The sequence below is a fragment of the Polypterus senegalus genome, chromosome 9 (genome assembly GCF_016835505.1).
Source record: "Polypterus senegalus isolate Bchr_013 chromosome 9, ASM1683550v1, whole genome shotgun sequence".
Classification (NCBI taxonomy): domain Eukaryota; kingdom Metazoa; phylum Chordata; class Cladistia; order Polypteriformes; family Polypteridae; genus Polypterus; species Polypterus senegalus.
This window is the reverse complement of record NC_053162.1, coordinates 160,431,915-160,453,216: the sequence shown is the minus strand read 5'-3', so window position 1 is coordinate 160,453,216 and position 21,302 is coordinate 160,431,915. Positions and strand designations below refer to the sequence as shown.

The 21,302-nt window shown below is 37.3% G+C and overlaps 1 protein-coding gene across 1 annotated transcript in view; it reads right to left on the bottom strand.

The window, feature by feature from the left end:
* The window catches only part of LOC120535017 (zona pellucida-like domain-containing protein 1), a 44,079-nt gene that overhangs the window by 7,970 nt on the left and 14,807 nt on the right, over positions 1-21,302 (bottom strand). Inside the window, exons 5-8 of the mRNA XM_039762519.1 lie at positions 13,761-13,833; positions 9,576-9,673; positions 1,574-1,654; positions 1,048-1,219 (exon numbers count right to left, since the gene is read on the bottom strand). Coding sequence (XP_039618453.1) covers positions 1,048-1,219; positions 1,574-1,654; positions 9,576-9,673; positions 13,761-13,833 — 424 coding nt within the window. The remainder of the gene's footprint in view (positions 1-1,047; positions 1,220-1,573; positions 1,655-9,575; positions 9,674-13,760; positions 13,834-21,302) is intronic.

Sequence of the window (21,302 nt, the reverse complement as noted above, 5' to 3'; positions counted from 1 at the left end):
GGTTGTATTAATATTATTTTCCCAACACTCACATTTGAACTCTACTTATTAATGGGTATATTTATAATACATAAATAAATGTGTAACATTTTCTCTTCTGCTTCTTCTGGTATGCTATCTGATTGTCAGGAGCTACAGATGTAAAAGGAAAGGAGAAGTGCTGAACTACAAGTACCTGGCAATGTGAAAGAGTATGGGATTTGAGACATTTAAGGATTACATAATAAATAGCGTAAAAGAGGAATAGAGTCACCCTAGGACCCTAAAGTATGATAGGAGATATTAAATTGGTAGCCTATCAAAGCTTGGTAAATGATTTTGTCATCGGCTCTTTGGAGTTCTGCACTGACCACATGGGATACTGAAAATTGATGGATTATGTTTTAAATAACTAGACAATTTTGAATCTCATGAGTGTTGTTATGTGTCTACCGCTAGGCCAAAAGGGTACATTAGTATTTAAAATACCAAGGTACTTGTAACTTTTATGTAATGAAATTATTAATGTTTTAGTTTTTTTAATAATGATGGATATAAAATAAAATAAAGACTGGTATATTAATTATTCTGTTTTTATCTATTGTATTCTATCTACTGTATATCATTTCTAGCAATAGATTATATGCTTATCAATGTTCTGAATCCAGTTATTCAAATCCACAGTAATTGGGAACCAGTACCTATGTCAGCAGGATTAACCACAAGGAAGAAACCAGCTTCATATGGAACATCAGTCCATCATAGTGCACACTGACTGATATGGGACCTGCTGGCAGGTCCAAAACAATGGGGCTGAGTTTAAAGGGTTAAAGAGATTTTTTTCTGTTGATCAGTATGAAAAAATCAAAATGAAATTAACTGCATTTCAATGTTTTACAGCAATAAAATATAAAACCTCCAAGGGGTGAATGCATTTTATAGGCATTGTACCTGTATATACAATGAAGTGTGATTATTAAAACACCATAGAGTTTCAAGCTATGGGACAATAACAAATGGCTATAAGACAATGGTAAGTCACTTTAAAACTGCATAGACATAGACTACCTGTCGGAATAAACTGCAAGCTGACTTTTCGCAAAGTCTGGTGATGCAGTGCAGGTAGAAGGTGGAAACAGTGAGGTTTCTGTGTTCCACGAATCGGAAGGCCTCAAATGAGAAGCGGGCCACCTGTTGTAGACCATTGATTTCTATCACTGTCTGGCCATCCTTGCTGCAGCTGCAGGGAAGAAAGGAGACAAGATCTACTGAGCTTCTAGAGTGTTAGCGCAAGTGAAACATATGCATCTTTTTTCTATTCTTTGCTTGCTATTTAAATCAATTAAAGACATCTATTTAGATCCTATTGAAAGTAGGATATAAATAGGACAAAATTAGGAATGTATGATATTTTATAAATCTAAATACTCTGTAAAAAGCCTTCATACTGGAGCCAACAGGAAAATGGGCCACTGTCTCATGTACAAAGGCACTATGCCACCATCTTCATTTATTTGGTGCATATGATTGAGCATTAAATCATGATGTCTATAAAGAAAAGTGTTAAATAATACTAATTAAGAAATGTACTCACCCAACAAAGAGATCATAATAGGAACTGTTAAGAGGAATGGACTGGGTAGAGGCAAAGCAGCGATCCAGCAAAACATTAAACCTATTGGTCAGAGGAAAAAAGAGAGAGTGGAACAGTAGTCATTATATCACAAGTAAAAAGTACTAGGGTGTTGTTTCTTGTCCTGGTTTGTATATAAACACAGGGAACTCCAGTTTCTGTATTACATCTTGCCTGAAGAAGGGGCCTGAGTTGTCTCGAAAGCTTGCATATTGTAATCTTTTTAGTTAGCCAATAAAAGGCACAATTACCAAACTGAAAGTTTTCTGCATGCAATGGCAATGTAAGTTGTATTAAATTTCTTCTAATTTATTCCATTATCTTCAACTACATTTTTCTTTTACAGTCATAATATTTGAGTTATAAGGAAAGATTAAAAGAGTTAAGTCTTTTCAATTTAAGCAAAAGGAGATTAAGAGGCAACATGACTGAAGTTTTAAAAATTATGAAAGGAATTATTACAGGGGATTAGGACTGTTACTTTAAAATGAGTTCAACAAGAACATGGGGATACATTCTGAAACTTGTTAAGGGTAAATTTCACATCTTCACACGGAGAACCACAGACACATGGAATATGTTGCCAAGTTTCTGAGTAGTATGGTAGACAGTAGGACTTTAGGGACCTTCAAAGCTAGACTTGGTGTTATTGTTGCGGCCAGTCTGCCACTTGCGTTGTGAAGAGGGGGGCTGAATGCACCCCAAGGAGACACGGTCGCTCCTCCGAATCACCCTCCTAAATGGTGATACAATGGGAAACATATACAGTTTTTTTTTACCTCCTCTTTGCTCGATCAGCTGCTGGCTTGCTGCTGCTTTTGTGCTTCATGATCTGCAACTCGTGCAGTGCTTTGAACATTTAAAAGCCTGTACAGAAGCTGTCCTACTCTTTGTCTTTTATTTCCAACCACGGGTGTGGCTACATCTCTAAGTCTCATCTCACGGGACGTGAGTTCTTGATATTTTTTAGTTTATAATTTAAAAACAGAATAAGAATCTGAAAATCTAATAGCATCACGTTAAAGTTTGATAAATAATGAAAAGGATGATACCAAACATATGTAGGTTTTAAAATAAGCCAGATCTAAAGTGTGACAAAAATGTCACATAAAATCGTTGCACTTTTAGGCTTAGGATTTTGTATATAGAGTAGATTCCAGGAAACATCCATGTGAAGCTTGTTGTATCCAATTTTATTGCTTTTTTTTATGAATTACTTTCAAAATGCCTTAGTTAAATAGAGCATGGACAGATATTTTTTCTTTACCCGCTTGTAAACTGATCAGATTGCTGTTATTTGTTTTGATAAGTACAAGTGTGATAAGCAAATGCATAACACACTCTGAGTTTCTCACGAAGAAAACATCTTTCTGTGGAACCCACAGACTCACAATGGAGTTCATCCTGGCAACATTAAAAATACAAGATAGGACGTATTCTCAGGTAGAATTCCAATCTCTCACACTGAGCCTATTAAGAGTCACCAAGTAGTCTATCATACACATTACTAAAATGTCACAGAGCGACTAGAATACCTAGAAGAAAATGCAAGGACTTGGGGCAGCAAGCCTGACTTTGATCCCAATCCTTTAAAGCTGTGAGGGAGATACATCTAACTAATGTTTCTTATATTCTGTCATCTTTTTAAAATTATGTCTCAAAGCTTATCTTTCTCTTCATCATGACATATTTGTGGTACTTTTTAAGTTTACACTCCCTTGATTATACTGGACAACTCCACTTTAATTGACAGATAGTTATGAACAAATGAGATTCTTTTTAAAGTATGACTAAAATTCTGATTCTCAGATAAGCTGTCTCAGTATTTTAGCTATTAAAAACGCCAACATTGTCTAAGAGCAAGGTGACATTGATGCCTTAGGAGGCTGAACATTTCTAGTATTATGAGGGATAACACAGTAAAAAACACGTTAGATACAAATGGTGCGCTGAATGCTACTTAGAGGCAAGTTTTTGATTTTTAAAAATTTGTAGACTTTTTTGAAAAAATCTTAATTTTCTCATTTTGTGATACTGAGTATAGATTGACGGGCAAATGTGGCAAACTTCTAAGTTTAAAATTAAATCTGCAACACAACAAAGTGGCCAGAAAGTGAAGGGGTTGGAATACTTTCTGAAGACACTGTAACTGTTTACAGCAGTCAGTCAGTGAGAAGCAGCAAGTGAAACTGTGAACCATGCTATTTCTGTTTTACAAGACCTAATAAAAAAAATAATAATAGATTTTATTTATATCGCGCTTTATATTTAACAATCTCAAAGTGCTACAAAATAAGAATAAAATTAACAAACAAAAAAATCTATAGAAATAATTTAACAAAAAGCCTTTCTAAAAAGATAAGTTTTTAGGTTTCGTTTGAAAGCATCATTCGACTGTGGGGCTCTCAAGTAGTTGGGGAGGGAATTCCACAGCCTTGGCGCCACCGAAGAAAAGGCTCTATCACCCATACTGCTAAGTTTAGTTCTGGGAACTTGAAGAGTGTTGGTATGCACAGAGCAGAGGGTGCGTGAGGAAGTATGAGGGATAAGGAATTCCTGTAAATACAGGGGAGCAGATCCATAAATGCACTGATGGGTAAGGAGGGAAACCTTGTACTCAATTCTAAGTGGTAGCCAGTGAAGGGTTTTCAAGATAGGAGTAATGTGGTCATGCTTTCGCACCCTCATCAGGATCCTGGAAGCGCTGTTCTGAATGTACTGGAGTCTCTGGATACTCTTGCCAGGAATCCCAATGAGGAGCGCATTACAGTAATCCAGCCTGGACGAGACAAAGGCATGGATAAGCCTCTCTGCATCTGCCAGGGTAATTGTTGGACGGAGTTTAGCAATGTTCCTGAGATGGTGAAAAGATGACTTACAGAGATGTTTAATGTGGGTGTCAAAAGTTAGTTGAGAATCCATTTTAACACCCAAGTTTGTAACAAATGTAGAAAGAGGTATCTTTTTTCCAGAAAAGGTGATACTGGTGATGGTAGTGGAACGAAGCTGGTGTGGTGTGCCAACTAAAATGGCTTCTGTTTTAGATCTGTTTAGCTGAAGGAAGTTGAGCCTCATCCATGCCTCTATTTCCTCCAAACAAATAGTCAGTGCAGATGTTGGCAGAGGAGCAGTAGAGGAGGTGGGAGTAGTCCTAAGATAAAGCTGAGTGTCATCGGCATAACAATGAACAATGACCTCCAGTCACATTGCTGTTATGAATGAGAGTTGTAACCCTTTCTAATGAGTTTTTGTTTTCGGGGCATTTGTTTTTCACATCCAATCCAATCCAATCCAATTTTATTTATAAAGCGCTTTAAAACAACCAGCACAGGACCAAAGTGCTGTACAATAAATAGTTGATAGGTAAAACAACACAACATTCTTGCACATAAATAATAATAGAATAAAAATGGTATAATACATAAATAAAACAGCCCTACGATAAAACAATATAAAATGGGATAAAATCAGCTAAAAACAACAAAAGTAAAATGAGCTAAAACGAACTTCTCACAAGGTGTCAAAGGCCAGGGTAAAGAGATGGGTTTTTAAAAGAGATTTAAAAACAGACAGAGAAGAGGCCTGTCTAATCTCTAGAGGCAAATCATTCCATAGCTTGGGAGCTGCTACAGCAAAAGCACGGTGGTCTCCTCTAAGTTTACGCTTAGTCCTTGGTACATTCAGGAGCAGCTGATCAGCTGACCTGAGAGAGCGAGTGGGTGAATAAGGCTGTAGGAGCTCAGAGAGATAGGGTGGGGAAAGGCCATGAAGAGCTTTAAAAGCAAATAAAAGAATTTTAAAATGGATCCTAAAAGAAATGGGCAACCAGTGAAGTGTAACTAAAACAGGGGAAATGTGCTCAGATTTCCGAGTGCCAGTTAAAAGACGAGCAGCAACATTTTGGACCCTCTGGAGATGAGTAATCGATGAGGCACTGACTCCTACATAAAGTGCATTACAGTAGTCCAGCCGAGTAGTAACAAAGGCATGGATTACTGTTTCAAAATGGTGCCGGGAAAGAATTGGCTTTATTTTAGCCAAATGCCTCAACTGGAAAAAGCTTGATTTAATGACCGACTTAATCTGGCTATCAAACTTAAGATCAGCATCCACCTTGACCCCAAGATTTGTGACAATTGGCTTATTGTACTGGGCCAAGGAACTTAAATACACTTTAGGGGTCTCAGTGGGGCCACCAAAAACGATCATCTCAGTCTTTTTTTCATTGAATTTTAAGAAATTAAACGCCATCCAGGCTTTAACATCATCAAGGCACTGAAGTAATGGCTGTACAGAAAATGTGCCCTTTTTCTTTAGAGGAACATAGATCTGACAGTCATCCGCATAAAAGTGGAACCCAACACCATGTTTTCTAAGTATAAAACCAAGAGGGAGTAAATACAAAGAAAAAAGGAGGGGGCCTAAAACTGAGCCTTGTGGGACACCACACAAGAGAGGAGTGGAAGAGGACACATAGTCACCAAGACTGACACAAAAGGATCGCTCAGCCAAGTAGGACCTGAACCACTCTAGTGCTATACCCTGGATGCCCACCCACTGCTCCAAACGAGAGAGTAAAATGGCATGGTCCACTGTATCAAAAGCAGCAGTCAAATCTAAAAGCACAAGAACAACACAGTCGCCAGAGTCAGTAGCTAAAAATATATCATTAAAAACTTTTAAAAGGGCTGATTCTGTGCTATGTACGTGCTTAAAACCAGATTGGAAAACCTCTAAAATATTTTGTTTTTCCAGAAAGGCCATTAATTGGTTGTGAACTATCTTTTCAAGGATTTTAGAAAGAAAAGGTAGTTTGGAGATAGACCTATAACTTGCAAGAGCTAAAGGATCTAGAGCCGTTTTTTTAATCAGAGGTTGAACCACTGCATGTTTAAAATCCTTAGGGACCACACCTGATTACAAACTATGATTTACCAGTTCAAGAATCAGCGGTCCAATTGTGGATAAAACCTCTTTAAAGAGTCGAGGCTGGACACCATCGTTTGGGGACCCTGCAGGTTTTAAATGACCAACAATCTCCTGTAAAAATGACAATGTCACAGGCTCAAACCTGTCGAAGACAGCAGAGCAGGGGACACAGACTAAGGGGTCATGAGCAAGAGGAGAGATTTGAGCCCTAGTAGAGGAAACCTTTTCAGTAAAAAAGTGTAGAAAATTTTCACAGGCAGTAAGAGAGGGCTCGATACAGTCAGTCTGTGGTACATTAAGAACGGAGCCAATGGTCTTAACCAAAACACGGGGATTGTGACAATTTGACACAACAATGTCAGAGAAGTGTTTTCTTTTTGCAACTTTTACAGTTGTTTGATAATGATGCCATCAGTCCTTTAACATTTGAAGTGACACTTGCAGTCTGTCTTTTTTCCACTTGCGCTCAGCTCGACGGCACTCGTGTCTAACAGCACGAGTCACCTCATTTAACCAGGGCTCAGATTTAGTTTTAGGTTGCCTGGTTTTCAATGGAGGAACAATGTCCAATGCAGTCCGACAGGTGGAATAAAACCATGAGCTGAGCTCCTCAGTCTGGCAGCATGAAAACTCTGGAATGATACAGTTCTGCTTAAAAGCTGTTGAAAACTGCTCAGCAGTGGAAGAATTAAAAACACGACAGCGCCGAGCAGCAGTGCGAGGTTTAACCGTCGTCCAGGCAAGAGAAACTTCAAATATCACAGGCGTATGTTCATAAAACACAGCGTCACAAATCTCTAAGTTAAAAACAGGCAAACCATGTGATAAGACAAGGTCAAGTGTGTGTCCACGTTCATGTGTGGGACCAGCCACATATTGCACAAGATTAAAAGAATCAATAAGGTTTAAAAAGCCCTTTACCATCAACATATCAGGGCAACAGACATGAATATTAAAATCTCCACATTGTTTATGATTGCCAGAACATTGCTAAGGATATGCATTGTCCTATCTTGGATGATGCTGCTATAATTCATCACTGTTTAAGTGATGTATTTGATTACGGATTGCAAATCAACCCTAAACTGCCCTCGGACCACTTCCTGTGATACTAATAGATTAAATATAACGATACAGGACAAAAGGTCAACAGCGGGCATTTACTAGCCATCTGAGACCGTGGATAAGACTTTGTGTTATTTTCTTTGTTTATATAATTCTTGGTAGTCGCCTTTTTGGATCTGGCCTTTGACTTCAATTTAGGGTTTTGTTTCTGGTGTTGAAAGTCATGTTTTTCTTTCTTGACTTTTTACTCTATTTTTTGACTATAATTAGGTCCCAATATTTTTTGCCATATTTGATTACAGCAAGCAAGTTTGGAATTTAAAAAGCAGGTGGACTTACCTATGGTGTGAGCCAGCTGAACTGCTAGGCTTTTCATTTGCATTTTGAGAAAGTTTTTCAGCCTTCTCCTTCTGCCAGAACAATGACACGGGATTTTCTGCAAAACTGTTAATTCTGCTGTCCAATCCTTACCTTGTGAGATTACTACCTGTTTCCCAATCTGAAGGTCTACCTCTTTGGAACGCAAAATACTAGTGACATGATTGATGGAGTAAATGGCCATGTCTTCTTTGTAAAACTTCTTATGTTCTTATGACAGAGATGTCAACTATCGACAAAAGAGATGATGCACAAACAACAGTTAGAATTGCTGTCCAGCCATTTTCCATGTGGACTTTTCAGGAACTCTGCATGTATGCATGTTTTTTTTTTCTCCATGTACCCACATCCCAAAGACATGTGACTTAAGTTGAAGGCTACATTGGCCCAGATTGACCAGTATATGTGGGGGTACCCAAAAATCAACAGAATCAGTCAATAGCGAGTAGAGTGTAGTTATCAAATACGGCACTAGGTATCTTATGCTGAGTGTCTGGTTAATCAGTCTGCTGAGTGGTATCGTGCTGAGTCAACTGACTATGTATTTCTAGCATTTTTTCTACAGTCGTTTATGTTATTTGGGCGATATTTTTTCTTCAAGCCACCATTGCAGATTTTCAAGAGAAAAACATGATTGTGTTTTTTGATGTTGACAGACTTGCTCCTAAACATTTTGTTCCCTGTGGACAGACCATTATTCAGCGACATTATATTGAACCACTGGGGCTTCTACTGAAAAGCATTAGGAAAAAAATGCATGGAGAACTGAGGCACCAAAAACTGGATTTTGAACAATGGCAATGCACCTACAAAAATCACATTGTCAGGCAAAGAGTTTTTGACCAAAAACAATGTGGTGGTTGCCTCACAATTTATGTATTCACTAGATCTTGCATCCCTGGGTCTTCATTTTGTTCTTAAAATTAAAGTTGAGACTGAAGGAAAGAAGATTTACTACCAAGGAAGAAATGCAGGAAATGTTTCCAGGAATGGCAGAAGGGCAGGGACAAAAGTATTTTGAAGGTCAGGGAATTGCTGCAAGTTTTGTAGAAAAGTTTTTTTAAGAATTTCAGACATTTTTGTGAGTCCACTCACCTCTGTGAGTGAAATAATAGTTTACTCCAGGTCTTTGTGAGATATAAACTGCTGACACAGAGTCCTCACAGCTTGTTCTGGTGCCTTTTTAGGAATTTATCAGGGAACGAACCCCGGAAAGGAGCACAGATGTGCATATTTAGCAGTCAAATACATGCAAGTTGGGGATAAGATACATCTGAGTCTCCAAAGGAGGAATATCACTTTACAAATCTTAGAAAAAAGCATGGGGTTAGGGTTACACTGCTGCGAGATAATAACTTTGCGGCACTTAATGGAGAAAAAGAACCCCACTCTGTTAATTGAGGAGTAGAGATAAATGTAACCATCCAAGATTATGGATAACCTTTAAGACTTTATGCTTTTTTCTTTGTTTCTGTAATCCTTGGTAATAAACATTTTGGCTCTGGTCAATGGGCTTCAGTTTTGGTTGCCCAAGTTCCTGAATATTTATTTTGTTCTCTGTTTGACTAAAATCTTATCTTCAGGGTGTTACCTGTCAGTCAGATTTGTTGCTTTTACTTCAACAAAAATTCTTTTCTTCAGCTGTAAGCCACTTGTCGGAATAATCAGCTTATTCGCATAGTTTCGGTTCTGTAAAAATGTAGAAAACAAAGAAAGCAAATAGATTAAAATCTTTGCAGAACCGCATATCATCATTTGGCTAAACCATTGTTTTGGTGTCTTTTAGGAGATTCATTCAATGAAATTATCTCTAAATTCTTGTAGATGGAAAAGAAATGTGCCTATTGAATGACATGATAACAGTAAGTTAACTTGCTGAAGACAAGATGCTAGATAATACTAAAAAATCTATGTCTGTCTGCTGTGATGAAGAGGTCATAAGTGTCAGATTTGCTTTTTATGTATTTTATGTAAATTCATGTTATTATTCTTCTGATTGAAACCTGATAGAACAGTTAGTGATATTATAGGAACCAGTTAACCGGCTGAAGCATATCAGGCTTGCAGATGACCAAAGCTAAAAGCAACAGTCATAAAAGGCTCAACCAGAGCAGCTGTGCATTGTTACTTTGGGTTTACAAAAAAAAAACCAGATCATCAGGGTCAAATATTCAGATGTTTCTCTATCTTAATCTTGGAAAAATGGTGCCAATTTAAGATTCTTATGGTACTATTCATTAATAATAATAATAATAATAATAATAATAAAATACATTTTATTTATTTGTAGGTGCCTTTCTAGACACTCAAGGACACTGAACAATAGATAAAACACACATCATAAACAAAACTAAAATACAAAATTTAAAAGCAGACAGAGCAGTTGTAATCAAAGAGAAAAAGCAGTCTTAAACAAATGAGTTTTAAGTTTAGATTTGAAAAGTGAAAATGATTCAATATTTGTAAGCTCAGATGGTAGTGAGTTCCAGAGATTGGGAGCAGAGCAACTGAATGCTCTGCTCCCCATAGCGGGAAGATGGGCAAAGGGGACAGTCAAGTGGATGGAGGAAGAGGATCAAAGGGTACGTGAGGGAATGGCAACATGGAGGAGGTCAGACAGATATGGAGGGGCAAGGTTGTATATATATATATATATATATATATATATATATATATATATATATATATATATATATATATATAAGAGAGAGAGAGAGAGTCCAAAAGGGACTGTGCTCTGTTGGGCCCTTGAGCAAGGCCCTTAACCTGCAATTGCTGAGCGCTTTGAGTAGTGAGAAAAGCACTATATAAATGCAAAAAATTATTATTATTATTATTATTATTAAATAAACATATGTATGCTTATATTTGTATGTAATTTTCACTTATTGTCTGTCTTCATGAAAACATATACAAGATAAGGTAAACTGAATAGAATTACATTACAATTCGATTGATTCTAAGCTACCTACTTGGATACAGATATGTTCATTAATACATAATAATAATAATAATAATAATAATACATTTTATTTATTTGTAGATGCCTTTCTAAATACTCAAGCACACTGAACAATAGATAAATCATATCATAAACAAAACTAAAATACAAAGAGAAAAAGCAGTGTGTGTGTGTGTAGGTATATATGGGGTGCTACAATGGTATTGTGCCCATGTAGGGCACTGTTGCTTTCTATTCAGTGCTACAAAAAATAGCCTCCAGCCTACTATGATCATAAACTGCATTAAGGATGTTGGTAAATATTATGTTTATATAAAATACATAATGAAGAGTTTGTATAAAATAGTCATTGATTAACTGATTACATGACAAATTAATTATTCAGTCTAGATAAATCACTGATCATAGCTCAGCTATAAATTTCATTTTTTTATTTTATTGTTGTATTGATAAGAGACAGGGATTTTGGACAGCATCTAAAAAAAAACCAATTTCATTTGCCTTTGGATATAAATTAAGAGACTGTATTCATATGAAATGATGATCAATTAGCTGATTCCATGCAAAATAATAAAAATGCTGATAAACACAGTATTTTGATTGATATAGTATTATCAATAACCCAGTTTTGCCAGGTCCACAGTTTTTAGGACAAGTGGGCTATTTTACATTGATGCCCACATTAAGATAAGGGCTTCCACAGGTTGTGTTTTTTGGGCTGCTTTTATTTAAAAACAACACTGTATTTTTGGATATTTTTCAAACCCCCTCCATCTGATTTATAAACAAATTTTTTCATCTTTTGGGTACCCCTCCCCCAGCTTTTTGCACCTGCATATGTATATACTGAGGGGGTCTTCAGTGGTATGAACCTAATCCATTGCAACATAGTTTCTGGTGTGCTGCTTTGTCAACGTCAGGTATTGAGCTGAGTTCTTGCACCACTACATGATTTTTGAGCTGTCTTTGGCCTACACATTTTCTTTATGAACCTGGCAACCTTGCATTCACTTTATGTCAAAGCTTCTCACTATGGAATCAACCTTCACTTCTAACTGGGTGCACAGCCTGGACTATACAAAAATAAAATACATTCAAAATATATTTTAAAACAATACATTGCTATAAATATAAATAATTTTATAATATGTTACATTATGCTTCAAGAATACATATATTACAACATCTTCAATTACACTGAAATACATCACAAAATATATAAATTATTGCCATTTTTGTACATTGCAAAATATTTTTCAAAAATCTAAAAACATTTCTCAATATATTGTATTTTAAAATACTTATATTTTATTTAACACATTTTACAAAATTTATTTCAACATACTTTTAAATATACTCTAAGTTCTAGTTATAATATATAATACTTTACAATCTATTTTACAGTATATACATATTTTGATATATATTTTATGTTTTTCATTTTTGCACAGTATATTAAAGTATATTTTAAAAATATGTCAACTTGTCATTGAAAACACCCTCTAATAAATCTAAAAGATGTTTCCTATATTAACATCTGTCCTAGATCAAATCGAACTGTGATGTGGCACAAATTCTAAACCCACTGAGCGCAGGTAAGTAATAAGGTTGTAACGTCCAACGTTCTGTCCTCAGTACAGATTTCAAGTAAATTGTATCTAAAGCATTTTTTATTTCTTTAACACTCTTGCTTTTCATTTTGATTTTGGATTGTTGCTTTGCATTTAGATGTGCTACAGGAGAATTTACAACTTTCCACAAGTAGAAAATTTAGTGCTCTAATATTCTGGGCCTATTTACAGTATAGTTAAAATTGATGGCCTGACAATTGATTTATTATTATCTCCAGAAACTATTTTGAAGACACAAATTTAACAAATTGTTAGCACTTTAACATGTTTTACTGTTTTTCATGAAATGTCTAAAAGAAACAATTTACAGTAAATGTTTTGTACATTACAGCATATATTTAGTGACATATCTCTCTACTTGAATCATTCATAGTGGGCTGCATGGAGTTCATAATATCTTTGGATTCAACGGAAAGTTTATAGTGAATTTTTCCAGGTTAAAAGACTAAATCTACATGACCTGTCATAAATAGGAAGCTGTGCTCAACATACTGTATATTTCATGTCTTATATACGCAATGTATTTGGAATTAAGTTGATTGCAATATCCATCCATTTTATAAACTCACTTTACTCTGAGAAATGTTGTGGGGAAGCTGGAGGGCATCCCAGAAAGCATAAGGTGCAAAACAGGCAGAAGGACACACATGTGCTCACAAACACACACACACACACCCACAGAAAGTTGACCAAATCATGTTTTACAACTCATAAAATTATAAATATACACCTGGACAAGGCACCAGTCCATCATACAAGAAAACACAGACTAGGGCCGATTTCATAAGATCAGTTCATCTAACTTGCATGTTTTAAAGGTCGCACTCATTCCAAAGGTCCACTGAGTCTAGAGTCATGAGCAGAGCTGGTGTTAAAACTGGAAGAGAGGAAGAAAACACAGAAAAACAAAACAGAAAGACAGAGAGAAAAATGGCATTACAGTGTAGGTGAGAAAGTGAGGTAGCTATACACGCCACCCTATAAATATGGAGAAAATATTTAATAGTCACGCCTAGTGGAGCAACAGGATTTGTTTTTTCACTTATTCTGTATGAAATTTGTATTCTCATTTTTTTTATCCCTCATTGTAGTTAGTGTTTAACCAACCGGAGAGGACTGAGAATTCTTGGTCTGATACATATTTGCAGGTATGAAACGATGATGAATCAGTAATCTGCCTCACCTCATAAAGTTGAATGCTCAGAGTGCTGATGAAGGATCCATTCTTGTCCTTTACTGCAACACTTACTCCTGTCCTGTAAGAGAAAAGAGGAATTTTGCAAAATCCATCTATCCAGCCATCCAGGAGCCTATCCAGGCAATCATCAGGCACAAGACTGGAACAACACCTGGACAGGGTGCCAGTCCATCACAGGGTGAACACACACATACGCGCACAAAAACACACATAGGCCAATTCAGCAACACCAGTCCACCTAACCTGCAAGTCTTCAGACCATGGGAAGAACTGGATCACCTTCAGGTAGACACAGGGAGAACTTGCAATCACCATGCTGGAAGCAAAGGGGATGTGAAGCCCAGACTCTTTATTGCAAGGAAGCAGTACTACCACTGTGCCATCATGCTTCCCTTTCAAAAATCATTACACGTTAAAAGTTCACTGCCACGGTAGTCAAACTTTTTTTAGAGCTAAGCTTGTGTTTTCTGTGCTGAATGCCTCCTCCCAAAATATGTTAAGGGAACCTGAGAAGTTGAATAGAAGGACTGTTTACAGCTATCATTTATTGGAAGAGAGGGCTCTCAATGTAAACAAAATTATACTTTTCATTCACTTTTAGCCCTGTTTCAATTTGTGATGTTAAGGAAGGAGTGGTCCATAAGATGTGTGGCACACAGATTATACGGTTTACAGAGTTAGCATAACGCTTGCTATGTTAGGTTGCAAGAGGATGTGTCCACGGTAACTCTTTGCTTGATATCCAGGTCACAGGATATAAAGTTTGACTTCTGGGGCTTCAGAATTACGTATTTGAGTCTGTGGATAGTACTAAGAATCTGAATCACATACTTATGAAAAGTTTCATTTGGCTAAAGACTAATTGCTGGTGTTCATCTTCAAATTTAGATTACGTTTTGGTGTTGGTGCTAGGTTTTCTGTCTTCCTGGTTAATGCTCTCTTGCCTTCTTTTGCTCAAATCTAATCTTTCTTTCCATGTTCTTTTTTGGATTCATGGTGTGCCTCTTCCAGTGGCATAAAAACAGCACTAAATATAACATTATACATTAAATAAAACAAAGGATTAAAATAACAAACACACTGATCTCAAAATCAGTGACTATTAAAATAGCCTTTGTATCTAGCAGAATGCAATGAGAAATCATGCAAGTCTAGCAGATTAAATGTCTTCCTGAATTTATCAGTTCTTCTACTAAAATTATTACCAATAGTTTGAATCCAGGGCCAGAATATGAAGCCTAAGTTTAGAAGCTTGCTTAATTCTTAAAACAGGAAGTTAAGCTAATCTTTTGTTGAAATGAAACAAAACCCGGCCTAAAGCATTGTCAAAATAGCCTGGGAAACTAATGTGAAAAGGTTTGCAAACTTATTAAAAATCAAAAGCTGAAATCTCAAATTCATAGAATTGCGAAGACCCTATCTTGTGGCACTCCAAATTGTGGTCTGGTGCATCCTGTTTCCTTGAAATTCCCTTGTGATGTGTCTAGAACTTGATTGGAGTCGACCAGTTTCAAATTGAATGGATTAGACATTGTTTTGAAAGGCACACACCTGTGCATATGAGGTCCACAAATCACACTGCTTGTCTTTCTCTGGTCTGATGAGACTTACCCAAGAAGACTCAAAGCTGTCATTGTTGCCAAAGGGGATTCTCCTAAGTGCTGAATTAAGGGTCTGAATATTTAGAAGAACAAGGATTTCTGTTTTTGATTTTTAATACATTTGCAAACCTTCCTGTAAACATAATTTAACTTTGTCCTTATGGGTTACGGAGTGTAGATTCTTCTTCTTCTACTTTCGGCTGCTCCTGTTAGGGGTTGCCACAGAGGATCATGTTCTTCCATATCTTTCTGTCCCCTGCATCTTGTTCTGTTACACACATCACCTGCATGTCCTCTATCACCACATCCATCCTTCCTCTTTTCCTCTTCCCTGACAGCCAGTGGCGTAGCTCGAGTTCATGCCGCTCGGGGCGGGGCGGTGCTTCAATTTGCCGCCCTCCAACATATCTGAATATGTTAAACTATTTAATTAGAACATTAAAATGACGTATAGAGAAAAAAAGATACATTTTGCGTAGATTTATTGATATATAAAGAAACAGCAATAATTTTTTATATACATTTATAAGCATCAACTAGACAAGAATATAGTAAAGACGCACTGATAAGCAGTGTTCTAATTATTAGTTTAATATAATTACACTACGAAAACCAGAAAACCAGGTGTGGATGTTTTCTGCACAGAGCAAGAACGCATTCGGATTAATAACGAAACGAAATTATAAATTGTAAATTAGTTGTTTATCATCCTAGAAATTATTATCGGTGTAACGTTAATGTTTATTTTTGTCATTGCCTCATACATTTCAACTGCTGTGTCTGGTGCAGAAGGACAGTCTGAACATTATTTTTCAAGCATTTGTGGTTGAAAATCTGAGAATTTGACTTTTTTCAGACATGGGCGATATTTTTCCGAACCCTGCTGCTTACACACGAATTGTACTGAGCCTTGTGGCCAATAATGCCATCTCCAAAAATGTGCCACCGGGGCGGACCGCCCCCTCTGCCCATCTCCCCCACTTATACCCCCGCCCCCCCAGCTACCCCACTACTGTGGCTCTATCCTTAGCATCCTTCTCCCAATATACCCAGCATCTCTCCTTTGCACACGTCCAAACCAACACAATCTCACCTCTCTTTCTCTCCCAACTGTCCAACCTCAGCTGACCCTCTAATGCCCTCATTTCTAATCCTGTCCATTCTCATCACACCCAATGCAAATCTTAGCATCTTTAACTCTGCGACCTTCAGTTCTGCCTCCTGCTTTCTGGTCAGTGCCACCATCTGCAGTCCATATAACATAGCTGGTCTCACTACGGTCCTGTAGACCTTCCCTTTCACTCTTGCTGATACCCGTCTGTCACCAATCAGTCCTGACACTCTTCTCCACCTATTCCTCCCTGCCTGCACTCTCTTCTTCACCTCTCTTCCACAATCCCCATTACTCTGTACTGTTGATCCCAAGTATTTAAACTCATCCACCTTTGCCAACTCTACTCCCTGCATCCTCGCCATTCCACTGAACCCCCTCTCATTTACACACGTGTATTCAGTTTTGGAGTGAATATTGATAGACGAAAATGGTAAATGGATCCCTTTAAACCTCCAAAGCCCCGGTACTCCATTATAAACAAATTAAATGCTTTCACCAGGATAGATTTACCTGAATTACATATTATAATCTATCAACTGAAACCCTCCACCTGCGTCCTTGACCCAATACCAACAAGGTTTTTCAAAGAAATATCAGGCGTCCTAATTGACAATATTCTTGACATAGTAAATTCGTCATTAGATACGGGGGTCTTTCCAGACTGTCTTAAGACTACTGTAGTTAAACCCCTGCTCAAGAAAAATAATCTTGACCCCACTGCTTTTGAAAATTTTAGACCCATCTCTAACCTGCCCTTCTTAAGTAAAATTCTAGAGAAGGCGGTCATTATGCAGTTAAATGACCACCTCAATAAACCTGCTATTCTCGATAAATTTCAGTCAGGCTTCAGAACAAATCACAGCACAGAAACTGCACTCGTTAAAGTAGTAAATGACTTGCGGGTAAATGCAGACAGACGCTGCTATTTCTCCAAGATTATAAATAACAATGCTAGTAATCCCAGAGTCTTATTTTCTACAATTGATCGCCTACTAAACCCAGGTAGCTCAAAGGAATGCCTCCTAAGTGCTTCCAGTGAAACCTGTGAGGCTGTCGCTGTATTTTTCAATCAAAAAATTAATGATATTAGAAATAACATAGTATATCTCCCCAACACTAAGGATCCTCCTAAACCCCAGCATCCTGTTATAAACAAATTAAACTCTTTCACTAGGATAGATTTACCTGATTTAAAGAAAATAATCTCTCAATTAAAACCCTCCACCTGCGTCCTTGACCCGATACCAACAAGGTTTTTCAAAGAAGTATCGGGCATGCTAATTGACAATATTCTTGACATAGTAAATTCGTCATTAGATACGAGGGTCTTCCCAGACTGTCTTAAGACTGCTGTAGTTAAACCCCTACTTAAGAAACATAATCTCGACCCCTCAGCTCTTGAAAATTTTAGACCCATCTCTAACCTGCCTTTCTTAAGTAAAGTTCTGGAGAAGGCAGTCATTATGCAGTTAAATGACCACCTAAATAAACATGCTATTCTTGATAAATTTCAGTCGGGTTTTAGAACAAATCACAGCACAGAAACTGCACTCGTTAAAGTAGTAAATGACTTGCGGGTAAATGCAGACAGAGGCCATTTATCTGTTCTCATCCTCTTAGATCTGAGTGCTGCATTTGACACCATTGATCACAACATTCTTAGAAATCGCCTTAGTCAATGGGTGGGCCTCTCTGGCACAGTCTTAAATTGGTTTGAATCCTACCTGACAGGGAGAAAATTTTTTGTTAGTTGTGGGAATTACAACTCGAAATCACATGATATCCGATATGGTGTTCCACAAGGCTCAATCCTGGGTCCGCTGTTCTTCTCAATCTACATGCTTCCGTTAGGTCAGATTATCTCAGGCACAATGTGAGCTACCACAGCTATGCTGATGACACACAGCTGTACTTATCAATAGCTCCTGATGACCCTGATTCTATTGATTCACTAACAGAATGTCTGACTAGTATCTCAGAATGGATGAATAGTAATTTTCTCAAGTTAAATAGAGAAAACTGAAATTTTAGTGATCAGCAATAATGGATACAATGAGGCTATTAGAAATAAACTGGATACATTAGGATTAAAAGTCAAGACGGAGGTAAAAAGCTTAGGGGTGATTGTTGACTGTAATCTGAATTTTAAATCACATATTAATCAGATCATTAGGACAGCATTTTTTCACTTAAGAAACATAAGTAAAGTTAGACCGCTTATATCACTGAAAGATGCTGAGAAATTAGTTCACGCTTTGTTTTCAGTCGACTAGATTACTGTAATGCACTCCTCTCAGGACTACCCAAAAAAGATATAAATCGTTTGCAACTAGTGCAGAATGCAGCTGCTAGAATCCTAACTAGGAAAAGAAAATCCGAACACATTTCTCCAGTTTTAATGTCACTACACTGGTTACCTGTGTCATTCAGGATTGACTTTAAAATTCTGCTTATGGTTTATAAAGCCTTAAATAATCTCGCCCCATCTTATATATCGGAATGTCTGACACCTTATATTCCAAATCGTAACCTCAGATCCTCAAATGAGTGTCTCCTTAGAATTCCAAGAACAAAACTTAAAAGAAGTGGTGAGGCGGCCTTCTGCTGTTATGCACCTAAAATCTGGAATAGCCTGCCAATAGGAATTCGCCAGGCTGATACAGTAGAGCACTTTAAAACACTGCTGAAAACACATTACTTTAACATGGCCTTTTTATAACTTCATTTTAATCCTGATACTCTATATGTTCAACTTCCTCAAAATAACTATTCATGGTGGCTCTAAAATCGCTACTGACCCCTACTCTCTTTTCTGTTTCTTTTTCCGGTTTCTTTGTGGTGGTGGCCTGCGCCACCTCCACCTACTCAAAGCTTCATGATGCTCCAACAATGATGGACGGATTAAAAGGCAGAAGTCTACGTGACCATCATCATCATCAAGCCCTTCCGTGAGAATCCTAAATCCAAAGAGGACTGTTTCATTTATGTTAGGTAGAATGCCCAGAGGGACTGGGCGGTCTCATGGTCTGGAATCCCTACAGATTTTATTTTTCTCCAGCCGCCTGGAGTTTTTTGTTTTTCTGTCCCCCCTGGCCATTGAACCTTACTCTTATTCGATGTTAATGTTGATTTATTTTGTTTTATAATTGTGTCTTTCATTTTTCTATTCTTTAATATGTAAAGCACTTTGAGCTACTGTTTGTATGAAAATGTGCTATATAAATAAATGTTGTTGTTGTTGTTGACAGAGGCCATTTATCTGTTCTCATCCTCTTAGATCTGAGTGCTGCATTTGACACCATTGATCACAATATTCTTAGAAATCGCCTTAGTCAATGGGTGGGCCTCTCTGGCAGTGTCTTAAATTGGTTTGAATCCTACTTGGCAGGGAGAAAATTCTTTGTGAGTTGTGGTAATCACATCTCAAAGACACATGATATCCAATATGGTGTTCCACAAGGCTCTATCCTGGGTCCGCTGCTCTTCTCAATCTACATGCTTCCATTAGGTCAGATTATCTCAGGTTACAACGTGAGCTACCACAGCTATGCTGATGACACACAGCTGTACTTATCAATAGCACCTGATGACTCCGACTCTTTCGATACACTAACACAATGTCTTACTGGTATTTCTGAATGGATGAATAGTAATTTTCTCAAACTAAATAAAGAGAAAACTGAAATTTTAGTAATTGTCAATAATGGATTCAATGAGGTTATCAGAAATAAACTTGATGCATTAGGATTAAGAGTTAAGACGGAAGTAAAAAACTTAGGGGTAACCGTTGACTGTAATCTGAATTTTAAATCACATATTTATCAGATCACTAGGACAGCATTTTTTCACTTAAGAAACATAGCAAAAGTTAGACCTCTTATATCATTGAAAGATGCTGAGAAATTAATTCACGCTTTTGTTTTCAGTAGACTAGATTACTGTAACGCACTCCTCTCAGGACTACCCAAAAAAGACATAAATCATTTGCAACGAGTGCAGAATGCAGCTGGTAGAATCCTAACTAGGAAAAGAAAATCCAAACACATTTCTCCAGTTTTAATGTCGCTACACTGGTTACCTGTGTCATTCAGGATTGACTTTAAAATTCTGCTTATGGTTTATAAAGCCTTAAATAATCTCGCTCCATCTTATATATCGGAATGCCTGACACGTTATATTCCAAATCGTAACCTTAGATCTTCAAATGAGTGTCTCCTTATAATTCCAAAAGCTAAACTTAAAAGAAGTGGTGAGGCGGCCTTCTGCTGTTATGCACCTAAAATCTGGAATAGCCTGCCAATAGGAATTCGCCAGGCAAATACAGTGGAGCACTTTAAAACACTGCTGAAAACACATTACTTTAACATGGCTTTCTTCTAACTTCAATTTAACTTAATACTGATACTCTGTATGTTCAATTCATCATAATAACTATTCATAGTGGCTCTAAAATCCGTACTGACCCCAACTCTCTCTTCTGTTTCTTTTTCCGGTTTCTTTGTGGTGGCGGCCACCACCACCTACTCAAAGCATCAGGATGCACCAACATTGATGGACTGAAAGCCAGAAGTCTACGTGACCATCATCATCAGGTCCTTCCGTGAGAACCCTAAATACAAAGAGGACTGTTTCATTTATGTTAGGTAGATTGCCCAGAGGGGACTGGGTGGTCTCTTGGTTTGGAATCCCTGGAGATTTTTTTTTTCTCCAGCCTTTGGAGTTTTTTTTTTGTTTTCTCTGTCCACCCTGGCCATCGGACCTTACTTATTCTATGTTAATTAATGTTGACTTATGTTTATTTTTTATTGTGTC